Below are 21557 nucleotides of genomic sequence, written 5' to 3'. Positions count from 1 at the left end.
TAGCGGACAATGAAATAGCTGCTTCATCTTTGCTGTCCAAAAGCAAGCCTGATGCTGTTGATGAGGCCCAATACAGTCTTGTCAGTTTTTTGGCAAAAAATGCCAGTTATAAGTAAGCAGTAAATGCAAGTTCAATGTTGAACTGGATAAAAAGGGATTGTCAAGATGTTGGGGTTTAGCCACAAACTGACATGGAAATTGTGGCTTAGGAAATAGAAGATGACAACAGCACCACAGCTGTATCAGAAGATGATGAATCTGATGGGAAAGGTAATGACGCACTCAAGTGTTACCATCAACATTTTATCACATCAAAAATTTAGAGATAAACTCTACTGCACATTTGTTGCTACACCTAATTAAGAACCACCTTGTGATTATTAGTAGATGTTGTTATAGTAAGGGTAAACATACAGAAGACTTAATATAGCTATGAAAAATTATAGCAGCTTTTTATAAAAAGTTGTACCACACTAGAGGACACTGTAACAAGAGGCATTGTACTGAAACAGGACAGATGGCAGGACATCTTATATGTTACAAAGGGGGAAAAAAATCTAATTCCACACCAATTTTTCTGCTGATCTTTAAAAGTTTTAAAAAAATTGTCTGGAAATAAATGAATCAAAGTTCAGGGAACTTGAAGTGTATTTATGCTCAGTGAACTAATGTCATAAAAATGTTTACAGCCTTACTGAATAAGAGAGTCATACTGATGTAATTAAAATGGATTTTTGTTTAATTTTAAATTGTATTTGGCTCCCCTCTAGCTTTTCCTGCTTTTGTCCTGGTTGTAGTAAGAAGTCCTTCCCCAAGTCAGTGATATAATATATAACAGTGTTGCACTTTCCGACAACTATAAATGTTCTGTTGGTTGGAGTACACACTTGAAGAAGTTGCACAGAGCCTGGAGAAAAGCACATGAAGTCCCATATAGCTAGCTTGTGGGGAATAAGGGACAACTGTCTGTAGACCACCACCTACACAACCATAGCAGTTATCCTTACAAGGGCTTCTTAGGGAACTGCTGATGTTATTGGTAGGTATGGGATAGAGAGGGAATTATTCTTGCAAATAGGAAAAAGAGAAGAAGGTGATGAGCAGAAAAAGGGGTACAAATGACCAAGACTGAACTTTTTTTCAGTAAGCCTTTCACGTGTTTTAATAAGGGAGTAACTGCATTTCTCTGGGACAGTGAAGATCACAAAACCAATCTCAGGTTGTGACATGTATTAATCCAAAGTCTGAGGACCTCTAGGAAATATTACATAAATCTCTTGGATAAAGCTTTTCCATCTTAACCAGAATGACATTCACAGCAGACATCCCATCTCTAGCTCATCCAAGAAAAGAACCAATAAACTACCCCAAGTAGAACTTTTTATAACACAGAAAGGGAGAAAAACCAGAGACTCCATGAAGTCCACCAGAAACCTCATTATTTCTAATCTAATTAACCTGGAAGGACCTGAGATACTTCAACAAAAATTGTATTTATCTAAGCATATTTAATAGTTACTGAAACTATATAAAAATAGTGCCCATTATATAGTGCTATTTTAATAGTTTTGAATGCCGAAAAGGTTTCTTCTTGTCTTAATTTCTCTCGCTTCATGTCCCCTTTGCAGTAAGAGAGAAAATTCCATAGGGTCAATTTAATACACAAATTGTTCAGCGATATCTTTCTAAAATTGATAATATCATGAATAATTCCTATCTTTTATACCAATGACTTCAGCTAGCTCACCTGGGAACACTAAGGGGGAAGTTCTCAGAAAAACAACTGTCAAGACTAAAATACGTGCAATGCTCGTTTTAGTTTTCAAGGCCAATCATCTATTCGTGACAGGAAGAAAGTAGCTGTCAATAAGCATCACTTAAATCTAAATGAGCACATGGAGAATTTTAAAGAACTCGTCTGGAAAATCAAAACAGGGCATATATAATAGATTAGATTTAAAGGTTCATTTTATCTACTTAAAAAAAATCATACTTCACTTTACATTTTTTAAGCTGACATTGTTACAAGTAACTCCTAATGTTTCAATAATTAAAAGAGATTTGAGGGGAAAAAAACATGTTCTCTATGTTTTTCAGTGTGTTAACTTTGTATATTAGATTGTACTTTGATTATATTCAGCTCCCTTGCTTGCCGTCCAGAAATAATCTCCCCTTTTTGTTTCTGTAAGTTTTTCCCATAGCAAGAGGGGAAACAAAATTAAAAGGTGATTTGCAAAATTCATTGACTCCAATGGGACTCCATGCAGGAATAAATATATGCTCATGAGTAACTGCTTCCAGGTTCAGAGTCTATGATTGGAAAAGCTTATAAGATTTAACTATAGAGATCAGACTTTCATACAACATTGTCATAAAAGAAAAATAAATGCACCAAAAGCTGTTCTAATTTTTGTAATTGTTTTGCAGTCACATCACGAAGTAAAATCCAGCTGCAAGGACATGGCTAACTTTAAAACCATTCAGTTAAAAAAAGCTGAGATGAACATTACAAAAGTGCAGTTCATGTTGACTCTATTCTTGTTATTGGACTTCACTTACACATGAAGGTTTACGTATTTCCTCAGGGAGCCACACTGAAGTCACTGAGAGTCCGTCTGGGATAATTATATGTGTATGCAGTATTAATTCTCACAAATAACGTGACTTTGGCCCTCACTCCAGCCTTCACATATATTGGGGAGCGGGCGAGGGGGCAGAGAAAGAGAAAGAACACAAAGTTCTGTAGTCTAGTGTTAGGTGCACTAAACAGCAAGCCAAGAGCCCATGAGTTTTACTCCTTTCTCTTCCACTGACTGCTCTTAATATTTCTGTGCCCTTCACAAATCATACTACGAGCCAGGCTTTCATATCTTGTTGGGGGTAACTATCATTCACCATTTTACAGATAACCGAATAGAAACCAGTGTGACAAAGTTCCTCCTCTACCTTGGTGGGTCCTGCGCTTATTGGAGGATTTGCTCGCCTCACAGATTCACCCTGTGGGTAGGGAAACAGCCCAGAGACCTTCCCCTCTGGCAGAAGCCACAGACCAGGTCAATTCCTCCTGTGTCTGATCAGGAGTTGGGAGGTTTGGGGGGAACCCGGTCCCGCCCTCTACTCCGGGTTCCAGCCCAGGGCCCTGTGGACTGCAGCTGTCTAGAGTTCCTCCTGGTACAGTTGCATGACAGCTGCAACTTCCTGGGCTACTTCCCCATGGCCTCCTCCCAACATCTTCTGCCACCACCCAAAAAATTAGATTGTTTTGGGGCACTCTGGTCCCCCCCAAAAACCTTCCCTGGGGACCCCAAGACCCAAATTCCTTGAGTCTCACAACAAAGGGGAATAAACCATTTCCCCCCCCCCTTCTCCCTTCCAGGTGTTCCCTCCCTGGGTTCCTGGAGAGATACTATCTTATCTTTTGTACTTACAACTGGGAAACAGAAGATTAGAAAAGCAGGAGGCAGAAAAATCCTCTCATAGCCGAGAGAGTACAGGCAGAAGACCAAGAACAAAGGACTCACACACAAACTTCCCTCCCCCCAGATTTGAAAAAGTCTTGTTTCCTGATTGGTCCTCTGGTCAGGTGTTTCAGGTTACTCCTTTCCAGGTAAAAGAACAGTAACCCTTAGCTATCTGTTTATGACAGCATCGCTCTCTAGTAGCTACACATACAGAGGTTTCTGACTGTGAGTATTCCTGTGCTAAGAGATCTGGCTCTTTATCTCAAGTGGAAGAGGCCACTTTTACATTCAGAGGTACTGGATTCAGTACACACAGATGACCCAAGCAAGGCATTGTTACATTTAGTGATGCTGTCTGTAACCACTGGATCACAATCCATTCCCATAGCCACAAATAGAAACCAGAAATATTGATGCCCAGCATTGCACTGCTGTCTCACAAATACTTGCTTAACCCACTGGCAATGAGAGTGTTTTAGCACCCTGCATGAGCTGGTCCACAAAGGGAACAACAACATATCTTCCCCATTACTCTTAGAGCTGTAGTGTAAGGGATCTGTATAGCAGGTCTGAAGGTCGTGGGTTCAAAACCTGGTGATGATCCATGTGAATATGACAAATTGTGTGTGTGTGTGCGTGTAAGCAAAAGTTAGTGGACCCAAGAGTAATTGTTAGAACAATTTTATATTGCAAAAATTTTATTTATTTAAGTGAATGTGCATCTTGGTTTAATAATTTGTTTTATTGTTGCATTTGTATTATTTGTATTTGTTTAATAGGAGCTTTCCTTTTAAGAATAGGGTGTGGGAGATGCAGAGTGTGTTTCAGACTAATAGCAATGTGTGGATGATTTTAGCAGTGTGTCCAGGGAGAGGAAGCCCTGCCAACATACAGTCCAAAAAGGACAGAACTTGATTTAATAAAATTATCTTTTCAGAAAGCAAACATAATTATAAAAGTATAACATTAACAGGGATTGGATGTCTCAGAACATTGCTTTGGAGCTATGGAGCCTTTCACCTGTAGTAATCTGGGAGCATATGTAATTCTGTAGGCAAGTTAATGACAGAAAGATAGGAATGGTGTCTTCTGATTTGTAAAAACTGACTGAATAATAATTTCAATAGTGTCACTGTTCGCAGCGTGGTAGATGAGGCTTCCTGCGTGCCATGGCTCCCTCCTCCAACTCCTCCAGCTGGTGGAAATTTGGATAATATTGTCAGAAACGGGTCAAGTTGAATATCATTCAAAAGCCCTTCTCCCACAAACATAATGGTACCAAACATGACAAACCCAGAACAACTATGTAGCTATATATTCAAGAGAATGCTTAAACTTTTTTAAATTATACTTTAAAAAAGTCTTGTCAAACATGCAGCCCTCACAATGTTAAATTGTGGCCCTCAGTTGACAGTACTGCGTGATCAGTTCAGTCTCAGAACATGATACCTGATTCATTTCTTTAATGTTACAGATTACTATGAAAGAAAGGAATGCATCATGTTGGTTTGGCATCATCGGCAAAAAAAGAATTGTTTCAGTGGAACTGATTATCAACTTTATTTACTATGCCAAGAGTTGTACTGAGGCACTGATGAAGACATCAGCATCATGCCAGAAATTACTGGAATCCATCCGCAAATGGTATGCACATAGTTACATAACATAATTATAATCCCAAAATAATTTATTACAATCTTTTCATTTTTACTCTCATCTTGATCATTTTTAGGAATCAATGGAAAGACGGAGTAGCTGAAGTAGTTGGGGATTAGACAAAAGCAGAAAGCTTACAGGGAGTGGAAGGAAGGCAGGATCAGTAAGGAAAGCTACCTTGCTGAGGTCAGAACATGTAGGGATAAAGTGAGGAAGGCTAAAAGCCGCATTGAACTGGAACTTGCAAAGGGAATCAAAACCAATAGTAAAAGGTTCTACAGCCACATAAATAAGAAGAAAACAAAGAAAGAAGAAGTGGGGCCGCTATACACTGAGGATGGAATGGAGGTTAAGGATAACCTAGGCATGGCCCAACATCTAAACAAGTACTTTGCCTCGGTTTTTAATAAGACTAGTGAGGAACCTTGCGATGATGGAGGGATGATAAACGGGAATGTGGATGTGGAAGTGGATATTACTGCAACTGAGGTAGAGGCCGTACTTGAACAGCTTGATGGGTCGAAGTCGGAGGGCCCGGACAATCTCCACCCGAGGATATTAAAGGAACTGGCGCGTGAAATTGCGAGCCCGTTAGCGAGAATTTTTAAGCGATCGATAATCTCGGGTGTTGTGCCGTATGACTGGAGGATTGCTAATGTAGTTCCTATTTTTAAGAAAGGGAAAAAGAGTGATCCGGGGTAATTATAGGCCTGTTAGCTTGACGTCTGTAGTATGTAAGGTCTTGGAAAAAATTTTAAGGGAGAAAGTAGTTAAGGACATAGAGGTCAATGGTAATTGGGACGAACTGCAACACGGATTTACTAAAGGTAGATCGTGCCAAACCAATCTGATCTCCTTCTTTGAGAAGGTGACGGATTACTTAGATAGAGGAAATGCGGTAGATATAATTTACCTAGATTTCAGTAAGGCGTTCGACACGGTTCCGCACGGGGAGCTGTTAGTTAAATTGGAGAAGCTGGGAGTGAATATGAAAGTTGTAAGGTGGATAAGGAACTGGTTAAAGGGGAGACTCCAGAGGGTCGTATTGAAAGGTGAACTGTCGGACTGGAAGGAGGTCACCAGTGGAGTCCCTCAAGGATCGGTCTTGGGACCGATCTTATTTAACCTTTTTATTACTGACCTTGGCACAAAGAGCGGGAATGTGCTAATAAAGTTCGCGGATGACACGAAGCTGGGGGGTATTGCTAACACGGAGAAGGACAGGGATGCTATTCAAGAAGATCTGAACCACCTTGTAAACTGGAGTAATAGAAATAGGATGAAATACAATAGTGAAAAGTGCAAGGTCATGCATTTAGGAATTAATAATAAGAATTTTGGATATACGTTGGGGGCGCATCAGTTGGAAGCGACGGAGGAAGAGAAGGACCTTGGGGTACTGGTTGATAGCAGGATGACTATGAGTCGCCAATGTGATACGGCTGTTAAAAAAGCAAATGCGATTTTGGGATGCATCAGGCGGGGTATTTCCTGCAAGGATAAGGAGGTGTTAGTACCGTTGTATACGGCGTTGGTGAGACCCCATCTGGAATACTGTGTGCAGTTCTGGTGTCCCATGTTCAAGAAGGATGAATTCAAACTGGAACAGGTTCAGAGACGGGCTACGAGGATGATCCGAGGAATGGAAAAACTGCCTTATGAAAGGAGACTTAAAGAGCTTGGCTTGTTTAGCCTGGCCAAAAGAAGGCTGAGGGGGGATATGCTCGCCCTATATAAATATATCAAGGGGGTTAACGTTAGGGAGGGAGAGGAATTATTTAAGTTTAGTACTAATGTAGCCACGAGGACGAATGGGTATAAACTGGATATTAGGAAGTTTAGACTTGAAATTAGACGAAGGTTTCTGACCATTAGGGGAGTGAAGTTCTGGAATAGCCTTCCGAGGGAAGTAGTAGGGGCAAAAGACTTTCCTGGCTTTAAGACAAAGCTTGATAAGTATATGGAGGGGATGTTATGATAGGATCGTTAATTTGGGCAATTGATCTTGGATACCACCAGATAGGTCTGCTCAATGGTCTGCGGGGAGATGTTGGATGGGATGGGAACTGAGTTACTGCAGAGAATTCCTTCTTGGGTGCTGGCTGGTGAGTCTTGCCCACATGCTCAGGGTTTAGCTGATCGCCATATTTAGGGTCGGGAAGGAATTTTCCTCCAGGGCGGATTGGCAGGGGCCCTGGAGGTTTTTCGCCTTCCCCTGCAGCGTGGGGCACGGGTCGCTTGCTGGTGGTGTCTCTGCAGCTTGAGGTCTTCAAACCATTTTTGAGGATTTCAATAACTCGGTCCTGGGATAGGGGTTGTATAAAATTGGATGGGTGGGGTTCTGTGGCCTGCCTTGTGCAGGAGGTCAGACTGGATGATCAGATTGGTCCCTTCTGACCTATGAGTCTATGAGTCTATGAGTCTATGAATCTTTGAAGAATATCACTGTGGAAGTCCTAGTTAAATGCTTGGTAGCACCTTACAGGCTAGAAGAAATGCACGCATAAACTGAATTTGGCGAGCTTGGAGAAGATGTACATCGAGCATCAGGAAAAAGTTCAAGATGCGAAGACAACTGCCAGTCATGGGCAAGAGTCACCTTATCCTAGATCCCTTGGCATGTGTTTTGAGAAGAATACCTCTTCTTCTGCAGTTTTCCAGAAGCCCGAAAGTATCCATTAAGCACAGTTTTGACACATAAGACAGGTGTGAAACTGTATGAAGCAGTCATTCTTAGTAAGAATGTTGCATGGAAAATAAAGGTGAGTGCATTGACCCAAAAGATGCCCATGCATATGATATTGTGTATCACATCAAGTACTACACCAATAACATATATTGTGTCAAACGGTAAAAGCAATAGAAACAAATACTGATGTTACCACTCTAAACTGTGCAACTCACCTGGAGTTCAAAAACTGCCTCACAGAGGGCTCAAATGGATGGAAAAGTGGTGGTGATGGGTGATGCAAAGGCTTAGTACAGAGAAATGGATTGAAGAGGAACAAATCCTTAGCAGAAAAGCTCTGAAAGCATATACTGAAGATGAGCTGTGGGATGTGGATGTAGTTTTTAGCAATCCTATCCACAGAAACGAATCACAGCACATATACTTATAAGCTGCAAAAGACGTGGCGCTATCCAAAGCGTTGATGTCAACAGTAATATGAAGACTGTTTCCAGATGCTAAATGTTTACGGAAAAGTATTGTGTCCTGCAGTATGTGGGAGTTTCAGGGATCCATAGTTGATGCCAAATCTGACAAAATAATACAGAGTGACCTGTTTTTCTTTTTTTTTTAAATGGTGCATCTTTGATCATGGTTACTTCAGTACCAGCAAGCATGACAGTAAGCAAGTGGAGCACAAGGCTGCCATTTTATTACAAAGCCTCATGTACGAGTGCTTGAGTGAAAGGCAGGTTTTCAACACATGCATGACAACTGTGAGGCATATGCACAATTTACCACTACAAATGGCTGTTGGTTTAACAATTAATTCTAAAACCTGTAGCAAATTCCTTGTGCAGCTTATGCACAGCATTGCCTCCTCCACTGAGTACAAAGTACTCTTCCTGGAGACTGCAATAGCAAGCAATGTTCTCAGCTGCATGGAACTGAATGAACGGTTGTACATTCCCCAGACCTCATCAAGGGAAGGTCTATATTTTTGTATTGCCAATAACTTAGACTTCCTTGAAGATACACCAGATGGCACAGGTACTCTTCATGCTACTGTTATGGTCTGCTATCAGGACTATATTAATGGGGACGAGTCCCAGCCTCAGGTGCTGTCTGGACCAGCAAAGAACTGTTCCTTGAAAGTGCTTCTTGACTTCATGACACATACTTTTCTAACAAGTCCAAAAATTCTGAAGCCAAAAATTCAGTTTTCAATAAAGTATTGGTTTAATTGACTAAAGCAGAGCTTTCTGCATTCACTAACCTTGACCTCACTTCATTATTGTGGAAAAGTGGGATGCACTCCAGAAGTGAAAAATAATTGAGTATGGCTTCAGCTGAAGAGGGAGAAGACATACTCTCAAATGATCTGGAAATCTAGGACATATCATACATCATTTTGGGGAAAAAATACATTCCAACAGCAGCAGCAGACAACTAATGACCCGTGTATACATCCTGCCAGTCATACCTGCTAGCCCCAATGATCGCTCATTTCACTAAGAAAACTTGCCACCGTCCAGAGGTGCATGTATAGCTTCTATCAAGAAGAGGATTATCAAGCAATGGAATGACTGGGATGAGCGAGCACATTCAAAACAATCCTCCTCTATCAGGCATGGATGGGTCATGCAGGATGGACTGATACGAAATGCACTTCCGAATCATCCATCCGCTAATCAATTGCTTATATGGAAAGACCAGATGCTCACCACCCTGCAAATGTTTGCCCAGCAGCCTGCATTGTACTGATATGTGCAAGTGCGTCACAGAGGAGAATCACTGTGACGTGTCTAGCAGTGGTGCCCTAAATGGAGACGTCACTGATGATGACTTAGATGAACAAATGTTTTAAGTCCTATATGTCAAGGCTAACTTCCCTTCAATTACCAAAAATCAATCTCTTTTTCATGCAAGCAATGCATTCCTGTGTTAAAATATAATTAAAAACATTGATTTTTAAACATTTTTTGAATATACAGCTACATAATTGTTCTAGGTCTGTTATGTTTGGTATCACTGTGTTCATAGGAGAAAGGGCTTTCAAATGATATCCAACTTATCCCTTTTCTGACAAACACTGTATTATCAAAATTTACACCAACCAGAGGACTTGGATTTGGGATGGTGTCATGGTGTAGGGGGTGCCACCTCTGAAATTATGATTCTGTAGGTTTTTACTAATGAAATGACACCTTCCTTACCTTTACATCACTAACTTGCCCTCAAAATGAGATTTTACTATATTATGCTCCCAAATTATAGGTCACCAGTTTGAATCCTGCCCATGTCTGGAGGTGGGAAAAGTTGTTACCATCTAATGGATGTTTGATAGCCCCCAAATAAAATGAATTTGGCGAGTCCCAGTTCCAGCTCCCACATCAAAAACTTTGCACTAGATTGTAAGATATTCATGGCAGGGATTTATCCCTTACTATGTTTTTGAACAGTGCCTAGCAAAATGATGACCCAATCTCAGTTGAGTTCTCTACTGAGAGCCCCTAAAATAGATGTCCAAAACTATCTTACTCAATATAAGTTTACAAGAGCTTGTGACAGCTATATCACACAGACATAGAGAATGTCAGGGGGAGTTCAAAAATTGGAAGACCCCAACCCCCCACCTTTTTGTTCCTTTTCCCAATCTCATTGTGGGGGGGGTGGATTCATGATTTTTTAAGCTTTGGGGTTCGCAACACTGTGCACATATGTATTGACAGGATCAGCCCCATACTTTGTAGTTCTTCACCACAGTAATTAGAACTGCATGTAAGTGAGAATTTTAAAAGAGTTTTCACTGGAGTAGTGCCTAGAGGCCCAAACTAAGATTGGAGCTGCATTGTACTAGACACTGTATAAAATACATCATTAGAGACAGACCCTTCCCAGAGAAGCTTACAGTCTACACAGACAATAGAAAGGTGAGAGGGAGCAGAGGCACAGAGGTGAAATGACTTGTCAAAAGCCATACAGCAACTCAGTGGCAGACCTGGGAATGGAAACCAGATCTCCAGCTCTCCATGCAGCAGCCAGGCTATCTACTACATCATGATGCCTCCCCTCCAAAGTCATTTATGAAATTAAAAACAAAAACAACCTACACAACATGTTAACAGAATATTGTTTGAGTTGCAAAGTCAAGCACCCAGAAGTCAGGAAATGCGACAAATTAGGTTGCCTGTTCACCCTTAATCTGGCTCCTGTGTGTAACGATTATGCAGGCATTAATTACCTTAATCAACAGAATATTCTTTCCTTTCCTGTCTCATTCTCTATACACTTTCCAAATGTTTAGAGCAAGTGAGGCAGGAATACTATAGAGCAGCCTATTCGCTGAATACTTCCCATCCTGTGTACTGAGTGCAGCTGAGGTCCCATGGAAAAAAATAAGGTGCTCGTGTAATTAAAGACTGCACAGGAAAACTTAATTCCGTCATTTCCTAAGTTTTGAGTGCTCAACTTTGCAAACTTAATAATGTTTTTTGTCAGTGAAATATCCTAAGGGTTAGGTTTTGTTTATTTTTAAGGAAAAAGATAAAAATAAATTCTATAATGAGCAACTGAAATCTGTTTCTCATTGTGCACCATTTATCATGTTTGAACCATTAAGCTCAAGCATTGCAGCACAGATTTCTATCACTTGAGCTAAAGGATTAATTACATTAGCTGGCAGAAGCAGAAGGTTATTATCCCAGAGAGGAGATGGAAGACTGAGCCATATGTGCTGGGTTCAGGAGATGGTTCGTGGAAGCCTGGCTCAGCTCTTTCATTCTCACAAGGAAGTAGGGGATGCTCCTGCCTGAGATGGTACCACTTGACATTAGGGTAATGTGCTCAACTCAGAGCATGGCCTGGAAAAGCCTTGCTTAGCTCTCTCTTCCCTCTCTCAAGAGATGAGGTAAGTTACTGCCCTAAATGATGTCCCCAGATGGGAATGCAAGCCGCTAGGGTCATGTGTTAGGTAGGGTGTTGAGGGAAGCTGAGCCTGAATCCCCTTCTCTGCCCGAGATGCTCTCTGCTCCTAGGGTTCCCCATTCACCGTGTATTGCTGCTGATGGTGGTTTGACAGCGATATGGACCTGGATTTAGATTAGAATGTTAAAGTTCAGTTATTATGTTGGCAGGCTGAAACCATTTTGTGGACAATGCAAATGATAGAAGGTAAATGGTAATTTTCAATCGTTTTTAAATTGGCTAAACCCAATACAATTTCATGGGACAAAGAAAAGGCACTTCTCTGCCCCTAGGCTTTCTCCCTGCTGAATTTCAAAGGCACACTTGAAACAATGGAGAAGTTAGCACTGCTCAAAAAAGGTCACAAGATCGTTTATAATGAAAAGTGCTAGACAATCTAAATATAGCAGTCACTACTAGCTACCCCAATAATTAAAAAATATAACCTTTCTCTTCAGATTATGAAAATACATGACCAGTGGTAGACTTCTATTATATGAAGATTGCTTTGAATGTCTATGTTTTCATGGTAATTAAAAATATTTCAGAAGATGATAGAGTTTGACTAACATCAGAAAGCCGGTCTGATTTCATGGTTTATTTAAAGTACTGTACTGAATTAACTACCAATCAGCTGGGTTTTATACTATAGTTTTAGGCTGCTTTGATCCCAGAAACAGAGATAATTGACCACTCCTGACTACTGAGTGCAGTTTTACCAACACATTATTATTATAGATAAAACAAATTTTATGATAGATTAATAATAACTCATGGTCTTAAAAATGAGCATTTTGTGACTTTCTTTTCAATATAATTATATTGTTAGAATTAGGTTTGGTTTTTTTTAAATGGAGCCTAAACCCCAACAGAAACAAAACATCTTCAATTTCAGATTGTTTCAGCCATTAATGACACATTATTTATTCATTTATTTTTCATTATACTACATTGTCATTATGACTCTGGAACTGATAAAGAACCATGTAAAATCAAAGGCAGGCACAGGAATTATAAAAAAGAGACCAAACTCAAAAATAACCATCCAGAGATATAAAATTCCAAATATTTCCTGGTGTACAAAGAAGTGGAAATATGCCAAATATCCAATTTATTATCTGATACAGAAAATGTATTTAAAAGACAGTTACAACTTTAACCTCAACTATAATAATCTGACATATACTGCAGTATACATGTCAAGAAAATGCTCAGTGAAAGGATAAAACAAACAATAGAGGCAGACAAGCGACTGTCCCTTTATATTTCCCTTTGGAGCTTCAATACAAAAGTTACTATTTACATTTCCTCTGATAAAAAGTTTGTTCCTTATTGTCACTGTCCCAGAAAACTTGCCATAAATGAGCTACTTTTGTGTTACTGTAAGTAATGGGCATGATGCACATACTGAAAAACATTGGAAGTATCCTTTTGAAGGGTGAATATAAATAAAATATTAATTATTGTTGTTCATCCTCCATAAGGCTGAAGAAGATTTCCTCTTATGGGTCTAGATGTCTTGACTCCTTGTCAAGGGAAGCAAAATAAAGTGGTCTGTCAGTCTCAAAAATTTCCACTTTTGCTTTTGGTAGTTGGATACCTTAGAATAAGGGAATGTTGCAAATGCTGAGGTAATGTCACCTGCCTGTCTAGACAGATAGAAAGATGATGGCCCTCACTGTTGGAATATCTGAGCACCTCCACAATAATTAATAAGTTTTATCATCACCATATTCTCTGAGGTAGGAAGGCATTATCAAAGTTTTACAGATGGGAACTAAAGCACAGCATATAGATTAAATGACTTGCTCAAGGATACAGAATGGTAATGGTAAAGCTGGGAATTATACCTAGCTCTCCTGATTCCCAGTCCAGTACACTACCCATTAGATCACCCTTTCTACCTCTGTTCCTATTTAAACAAACTAAGTTTAAGGGTAGTCACTATACATCTTCAAAGCTGTTGACCATTCTTATTATATCAACCCTACAAAGGCTTCAAATAAAAGATGAGAGAGAAAAAAGAGAAAGCCTACAAGGCCTGCTAACAACTAAAAGGATGAAGCAGGCTGGGCCCAGATGTCTTTAACTGGATCCAACAAATCTCCATCAGTATGTAAGTTTTCTTTCTCTCTATGCACATGCATTATTTGAAACACCTTGAAGATTTTATCCTAAAGAGAAGAAAAAAAAATACTGTAGTTCTCAGTTTTCATTGCAACAGATTTTGAAAGACCCTTTCAGAGCAATAACAAGATGAGAAATTTTTCTTCTGAAAGGTGCGCAAACTGCAAGAATCAGAAATGGAAGATAACATGCACAGGGTGCCAATGGACACTGATGAATCTGGAAGAGGTAAAAAAGGTTATTCCTTAGTCACTACCCCCGTTCGCTCCCTCCTTCAGTATATGTCAGCTTCAGACAATCCTGAACTTAGGTTTTTACAGCCATTCTCTTTCCTAAATAATTTTAAAGGAAGACACAATGTTTAGGCATAACATACACATACAGTCCACACCCTCACCTCCATAACTAACAATGTTGGTAAAAATATCAAATTTCCAAATTGTGAAACAATTATAAAAATAAAATCCAATAACACTTAGAAAATTGACAAATGTCAAGAGTTTAGAACCTGATGAGCACTTCCTAAAAACGGAGATTTCTCACACAGATTCATATATCTCCTATGAAAACACCAAAAACAATTTAATGATGACTACCTGATACCCAGATATCAAGGTCTGCAGAGGAGATAGCACACCAAAATATAGTTACAATTTTTGTGCCAAGACACTCAAGTATCCCTATGTAAACCTAAATTAGGAGTATAAACTAAAGTTTAAACATAACATGAAACAAACAATAGTGTATGAATTAAATATGTAGGTATTATATATACATATAAAATATATAAATGTGAGTAATGAAAGGAAACACAAGAGTACACACAACAACTGGTAGAGCTATTTTTGTTTAAGATAAATACAGACTATCCACTAAAACTTAATAATGCACTTAATGTGGATAAATGTAAAGTAATGCACATTGGAAAAAATAACCTCAACTATACATAAAATATGATGGGGGCTAATTTAGCTACAACTAATCAGGAAAGAGATCTTGGAGTAAGTGTGGATAGTTCTCCGAAGACATTCACACAGTCTGCAGCGGCAGTCAAAAAAACAAACAGGATGTTAGGAACCATCAAAAAAGGGATAGAGAATAAAACAGAGAATATCTTATTGCCCTTATATAAATCCATGGTATGCCCACATCTTGAATACTGCGTACAGATGTGGTCTCCTCATCTCACAAAAGATATACTGGCATTAGAAAAGGTTCAGAGAAGGGCAACTAAAATGATTAGGGGTTTGGAACGGGTCCCATATGAGGAGAGATTAAAGAGACTAGGACTTTTCAGCTTGGAAAAGAGGAGACTAAGGGGGGGATATGATAGAGGTATATAAAATCATGAGTGGTGTGGACAAAGTGGATAAGGAAAAGTTATTTACTTATTCTCATAATACAAGAACTAGGGGCCACCAAATGAAATTAATGGGCAGCAGGTTTAAAACAAATAAAAGGAAGTTCTTCACACAGCGCACAGTCAACTTGTGGAACTCCTTGCCTGAGAAGGTTGTGAAGGCTAGGACTATAACAGAGTTTAAAAGAGAACTAGATAAATTCATGGTGGTTAAGTCCATTAATGCCTATTAGCCAGCATGGGTAAGGAATGGTGTCCCTAGCCTCTGTTTGTCAGAAGGTGGTGATGGATGGCAGAAAAGAGATCACTTGATCATTATCTGTTAGGTTCACTCCCTCTGGGGCACCTGGCATTGGCCACTGTTGGCAGACAGGATACTGGGCTGGATGGACCTTTGATCTGACCCAGTATGGCCATTCTTATGTTCAACCTTATCAAATTTGCTTACATATGAGAGAAAGCAACAGAGATCAAAATGACATCATGATTATAGGAAATGGAACCCTTGAACACAGAATGGGACTTTGTAATCTTTTTATAAGAAGGTAATGTTAATATGTGGTAGATGGCATATGTTTAGATGAGGTAGTAATGAGGGAACAAGAATTATACTACATTCTGTTTATGTAATTAAAAACTGCTTATATCTTCTTAACTTGTGCCCTGAACTAACTGCCCCAAAATACCAAAAGGAACTTTTACTCAGCAAAATCAACCAAACTAATTACAAGATAATAAAAACAGTAAACTACAGCTATTTTTTCAAAACACCATAAGTTTAAAACACTACCTGATTTCTACTCAAATTCTCAGAAAACTCTATCCTGCGGTAGGATATGGGATGCAAAATTTCAAAAAGGTTGGTTTCTTGAGGGGGGAAAGAGAAGGAGCTTTCAAAATCAGGCTCATTGGTCAAATGGGGATCTAATTTCAACCTTAACAAAGAAATGACTAAACCTGCTCCAAATCTAGCTGAGTTTAACTAGATATTTAATATAAATAGAATTTAAAAACTGATAGTTTTTATCTGTCAGAGTCTCACATATACTGGAATATTTGAATGAAAAAAAATTCTCAACTATTTTCTAACAATGTTTCATCAATGATCAAAAAGGTTACAGAAAATATCCTTTGTATTTGCTGCCCTTCATCTGTGGCTTATTGCCAGCCACTACAAAAATGATGGTAACATAAGTCTATTTTAGAGAAGTATAACAAATCTTGAGAACTAAAGATGTGATTATTTTTAATACCCAAATAATGTAAAATATGTGTTTTTTATGTAGAACAGATGGCTAGAGTACAATGTATCTTGGTGTATGCTAATTTTTCTTTTGAGCAGTCATAAGGATTATATACAATGCACAAAAATTAATTTTTTTTACTAGCTTTCCACCTCATGCATTACATTTCAGAACACAGAGCCACAGAGAAAACACTATGGGATATATTTTCAAAGCTGTGGATGGGGTTTTATATCCATTAAAGTTTGATAGAAGTTATGTGGCTAAAACCCCATGCAATTCTTTGAAAATTAACCCAAATGTGTCAAACATTAGAATAATGCTTGAAAGTTCTGCTATCTTTAAGCCTGTCTTAGTATTTCCATTATATAAGAGCTACATATTATTATTATATATTACTAAGTTCCATCTTTCTAGTGGAAAACTGAGCAATATTTTCCCCACCCACCTTGCTGACCTCTGCGATATGACAACATCAGTCAAGGAAGACTGGACAAAACTTTTGACACCAGCCAATCAGTAAAGCACTTCTGTGAAAAGAGGATATGTCTCTGAAATTAGTGTGGGTCATCAGAGTAATGAGAATTAGAAAAACAACCTTAATTTGTTTAATTATATAGAATATTGCAAGGGTTTGCACTAATGACATATTGTAGAAAAAGACAAAAAAAAAACTAGCAACAAGAAATACTTGCTACTCTGATTATCTGTGAAGACCATCAATATCAGTTTTGAAAGCTTTTAGTGTTGTCACCGCTACTGAATTTATGCAAGTAACGTGATTTTGGCTCCTTCTGCAGAAGCGCTTGCAAATATGTGATAAGCTCCTGCAGTCATGTGATTTCAGAGGAAGAGGGATAGAGACTCCCACACAATGCTTTGTAGTTTATGGGAAAACGTACTGAGCTCAAGCCAGGACACCACGAGCTCTAGTCCTAGTTTTTCCACAGACTGCTGATAATATCTCTGTGATTTTTTAATCCCAATATGGGATGGGAAAACTTTCAGAAATCTCAAAAAGTCTCATGGGATGGGAAAACCATCTCCTGCCCAACTTTACTCTTACAGCTGAAGTGAAAGAGGTCTGAACAATGGAAATGAAGATTGTGTATTCAAACCCAGCTAATGACCTATGGAGGAAATTATGTATAATTTCCGTTTTATATATAATGTATGTGTACATGTACATGTGCATATACCCACACCTACTACAGATTTCTGCAACTGATACATTTTTTGGTGAAAGTAGCCATTTACTTTTTAAAAATATAAACAGCCATCTTATCAATAGAAAACACACTAGTAAGTGAATGTGCATAACTTTCACATGACAAATGCATACTGTGGCATGTTTTACTGCTTATTTATACATCATAATACTAAATACCTTAATAAATATGCTTTATAGCTACTCCTCCAGAAATATTACTAAGATATATGTTTATAATTGTAAATTGGATGTTTTTAATGTTTTTAATTATTTTCAAAAAATGGTTCAGTTTTTCATTTCAGCCAGATGTAGATTTTACAGTTATGGGGCATTACTACTGAAAATCAAAATCCCAGAGCCGTTCATTAGTATGGGATTATATCACACTACAGCCCAATCACTGATAAGCAGATAACAAGGCTGGAGATGCAGACTGTTCTTCCCCTCCTGAGAGTTTGCAGTTCAGCAAAAGAAGCTTAAAATCAGTACCATATTTCACTAGTATCCAATGAAGAAATTCAAAGCTATTATGCAGATTTATGCAGGCATTCAGAAAGTTTGTCATGGATTTTTTTTTACATATTAAATCAAAGTTCGCATTGTTCATTTTATTTAAAATGAAAAATGGATAGATGCATGTGGAAATCAAATATGATTATAGGAAAACATCCCCCTTTACCCCTAGAGCACTGACCACATAGTCACAACAGGAACTACATGGATCCTTACTCAAATATGTAACAGCAGCCACATTTTGGCACGTACATTCACATGCTGAGGAAAAAATACATAAACTTAATACATTGTTAAACCATACATTGACAACATCAGACTCCCAAAATTCCATTCTTCCTCCAAAATTATGCCAGAAGCTTACAAGCAGAGTTATGCTGCTCCTAACTTTCTCTCTACTATTCCATTTCTAGTTTAAGGAGGTCAAAGCAAGAATGATGTATGCAACTTGAATGTGAGCAGGACAGCACAGTTGATATGTGTGTAGTTGAGAAATAAATGACTTCTCAAAATCCTAAATTTTTGGTATGGGTTATTATTATTAATGCACTTCACAATTAAATCATTTGTGAATTTTTCAACTGCATGAAATTAATGACTAATGCAAAGTGGAATTTGCTATAGCACACATTGGCTATGTTTTTTAGTCTATTGTTATTATTAATCATGTTTATTATGGTAAGGTCTAAGGACCAACCAAGAATGGGTCCCCATTGCACAGTACCAAGCACGAACACAGAGTAATAGGCAGTTCCTGGCTCCAAATTATACTAAAAATAATGGTGGCAAAATCTTAACCTTAGATATAATACACAGAGTGAACAATATAATGGGAGCAAACATCATGGCAATTCCACAATTATTATTATTATTATGGTGGGTTTACTTAGGGATAAACTGAATGGAAAGAAAAATGAAGAGAGAGGGGACATTTAACGCAAGGGGAAAGGGGTAAATGTGGAGTGAAATACAGATGAAGAGACTGGGAGGGAGGGGAAGAGAGATTCAAAACTGTAGTTCTGTGAAAGTTTGTTGGCCCTGGTTTGGTTCCTTCTGCATTCGCTCCTCCTGGCGGGACTCTCAGTAAGGACAGACACAATTATTTCTATGACATTCTCATAGAAAGATGCATAGTTGTACTAATTTTACACAAGACATAGAATAGCATTCTGAACCAAATCATTAGTAGTTTGAGTCACTGAAAACTATTACTCAATCTTACTCATTATTATTTTGGATCTTCTGGCAGATTAATGTGAGTTTATAAAACTTTCTGCCTCACCAGCATGTGAAAATCCTCTTGTTTAAAAAAAAAAAAAACACCAAAAAAAAAAATCACACACACACGCACAGAGATTTCAACCTGGTGTATGTATAAACAGGGAACCTACAAGACTCCCATTACAGATAATAGTGCAGGTAGAACCGATATATTTAAGGCTTCTTATATGAAAAACAGGGAAGAATCTTACTAAGATCTTCATTTCAACTATATCTTGTGACTGTCAGTTCCATAGTTTGATTATGTAGTTTGTTTAAAAAGTGTTTTCTTTTATCAAAATTAATGCCGTCAGTGCATTTGAATGTCTTCTTGTTCTTGTAGTATGAGAAAGAAGGTAAATACAGCACACATGTTTATCCTTTGTACTACTCACAACTCTGCATGCTTCTGTCATATCCCCCCTTATTAATCTGTTATCTAAATTACACAGATTCCAATCTTTTCAACCTCTCTTTATATACCCAGACAAAATTACATTAAGACAGAATTACAGTTACAAGTACACATGAATAATTTAAAGTAAAAATACATTACAGGGATATTGTAATTATCCCAAAACCTAGCATTACAAATTCTGGAAATCCAGAGTTAAGATTAAATTAAAAGAAATCAAAACAAGGGAAAGTATGGAAACTGTGGAAAAACCACTAAACTGTGGAAAAATACATGTTGTTGTCGCAGAATGTTTTTGTTTTCTTATACAAATCAGTTCTTAAGATAATGAACTGTACCTCTCTTCAATAAAACAGATACGTGATCATCTCTTTGGCTACATTATTTTACCTCGTACGGTGTCAATGCTTTAGCACAGACTCAAACTTTAAATCCTTGAATGTGTTCAGAATGGATATCATCTGAAGGAAAACGTTCCCTTGATAAGATTATTTCAGCATAAGCAGCGATAGTTTTAAATGAAAATGCATTTCTGACATCATAAAGAAAATGATATTTTTTATAATTTTATCCAAGTTATAAGCAAAACTACAATGTTAATAATAGCAAAAATGTTCAAAGTTGGATGCGTACACAGAAGTTCCTAAATCCATATTTAAACATTTAGATGGAAGTGGTCTGATTTTCAGAGGAGCAACCATAAATCCTACTAAAGTCAGTAATAACAGCAGGTGTTCAGCACTTCTGACAAATCAGGCCATTTTTTATTTATATGTCTAAACCTCGATGAAGGTACCTAGGTTTGAAAACCTGGGGCAATAATTTTATATATAAAGCACCCCCTTTCCAAGATTCTTGAAGAGCTGTATAATACTGTATATATAATATAATGACACAAATTAAAACACAATTTAACATAATTAACAAAATAAAAGCTAAACAAGGGTATCCAAATGCAAATCTGTTAATACATATTACATATATCACACCCAATAGAATGAACTTCAATATTAAATACATGGGGATAGTCAACTGACCCAGTAAACACTGGGCGAGACAAGGTGGGTGAGACTCTCTTATTGGACCATCTTTTGTTGGTGAAAGAGACAAGCTTTCAAGCTTACACATTTCTTCTTTAGCTCTGGGGCATTTCAGGTCCCAAAATAAGGTAAAGCTGCCCAGCAGTAATAGGACTAGTAGAAACTTTTCTGATACAACCACTCAAGAATGTGGGCAGATAGGTCACCTGTTCCCGATGATGTCTGACAGATCGCTTTAGAATGAAGAGGAAAGAAGAAGCCTTACTGCTCACTTATCTCAAAAAAAAAAAAAAAAAGAAGAAATAGAAAAGGTTGATGAAAACGATTAAAGGCCTGGAGATACTTCCATATGAAGAAAAGACTGGGACCATTTATTTTAGAAAGGAGACATGGCAAAACGGTAAAAAATTATGACTAGGAAAGAGAAGAAAAATCAGGAATGTCTATTTCTCCCTCTCATATCGCAAGGACAAGGAAGCACTTGATAAAATTGAAAGAAAAACTATTTAAAAGGAAATATCTTTACGCAACACCTAATTAACCTGTGGAACTCAATTTCACAAGATGTCGATGGGAGCAAGAGTTTAGTAAGAGTCAAAAATAAGGATTAGACAAACAAACTTCCACTATGGACAGC

General features: G+C 38.1%; 1 protein-coding gene across 9 annotated transcripts in view; it reads right to left on the bottom strand.

Annotated features, from left to right (window-relative positions):
* VPS13B (vacuolar protein sorting 13 homolog B) overlaps positions 1-21557 on the bottom strand; it is a 913516-nt gene that overhangs the window by 470842 nt on the left and 421117 nt on the right. Inside the window, exon 20 of one of the 9 annotated variants that reach the window (XM_050940460.1) lies at positions 3561-3599. The exons of the other annotated variants lie outside the window; for them this stretch is intronic. Coding sequence (XP_050796417.1) covers positions 3589-3599 — 11 coding nt within the window. The 3' untranslated portion in view covers positions 3561-3588. Of the gene's footprint in view, positions 1-3560; positions 3600-21557 lie in introns of those variants that run through there. 9 annotated transcript variants of the gene reach the window in all.

The sequence above is a fragment of the Gopherus flavomarginatus genome, chromosome 2, assembly GCF_025201925.1.
Source record: "Gopherus flavomarginatus isolate rGopFla2 chromosome 2, rGopFla2.mat.asm, whole genome shotgun sequence".
NCBI lineage: Eukaryota > Metazoa > Chordata > Testudines > Testudinidae > Gopherus > Gopherus flavomarginatus.
Note: the sequence above shows the minus strand (reverse complement) of the source record. Positions and strands in the feature narration are given on the sequence as shown.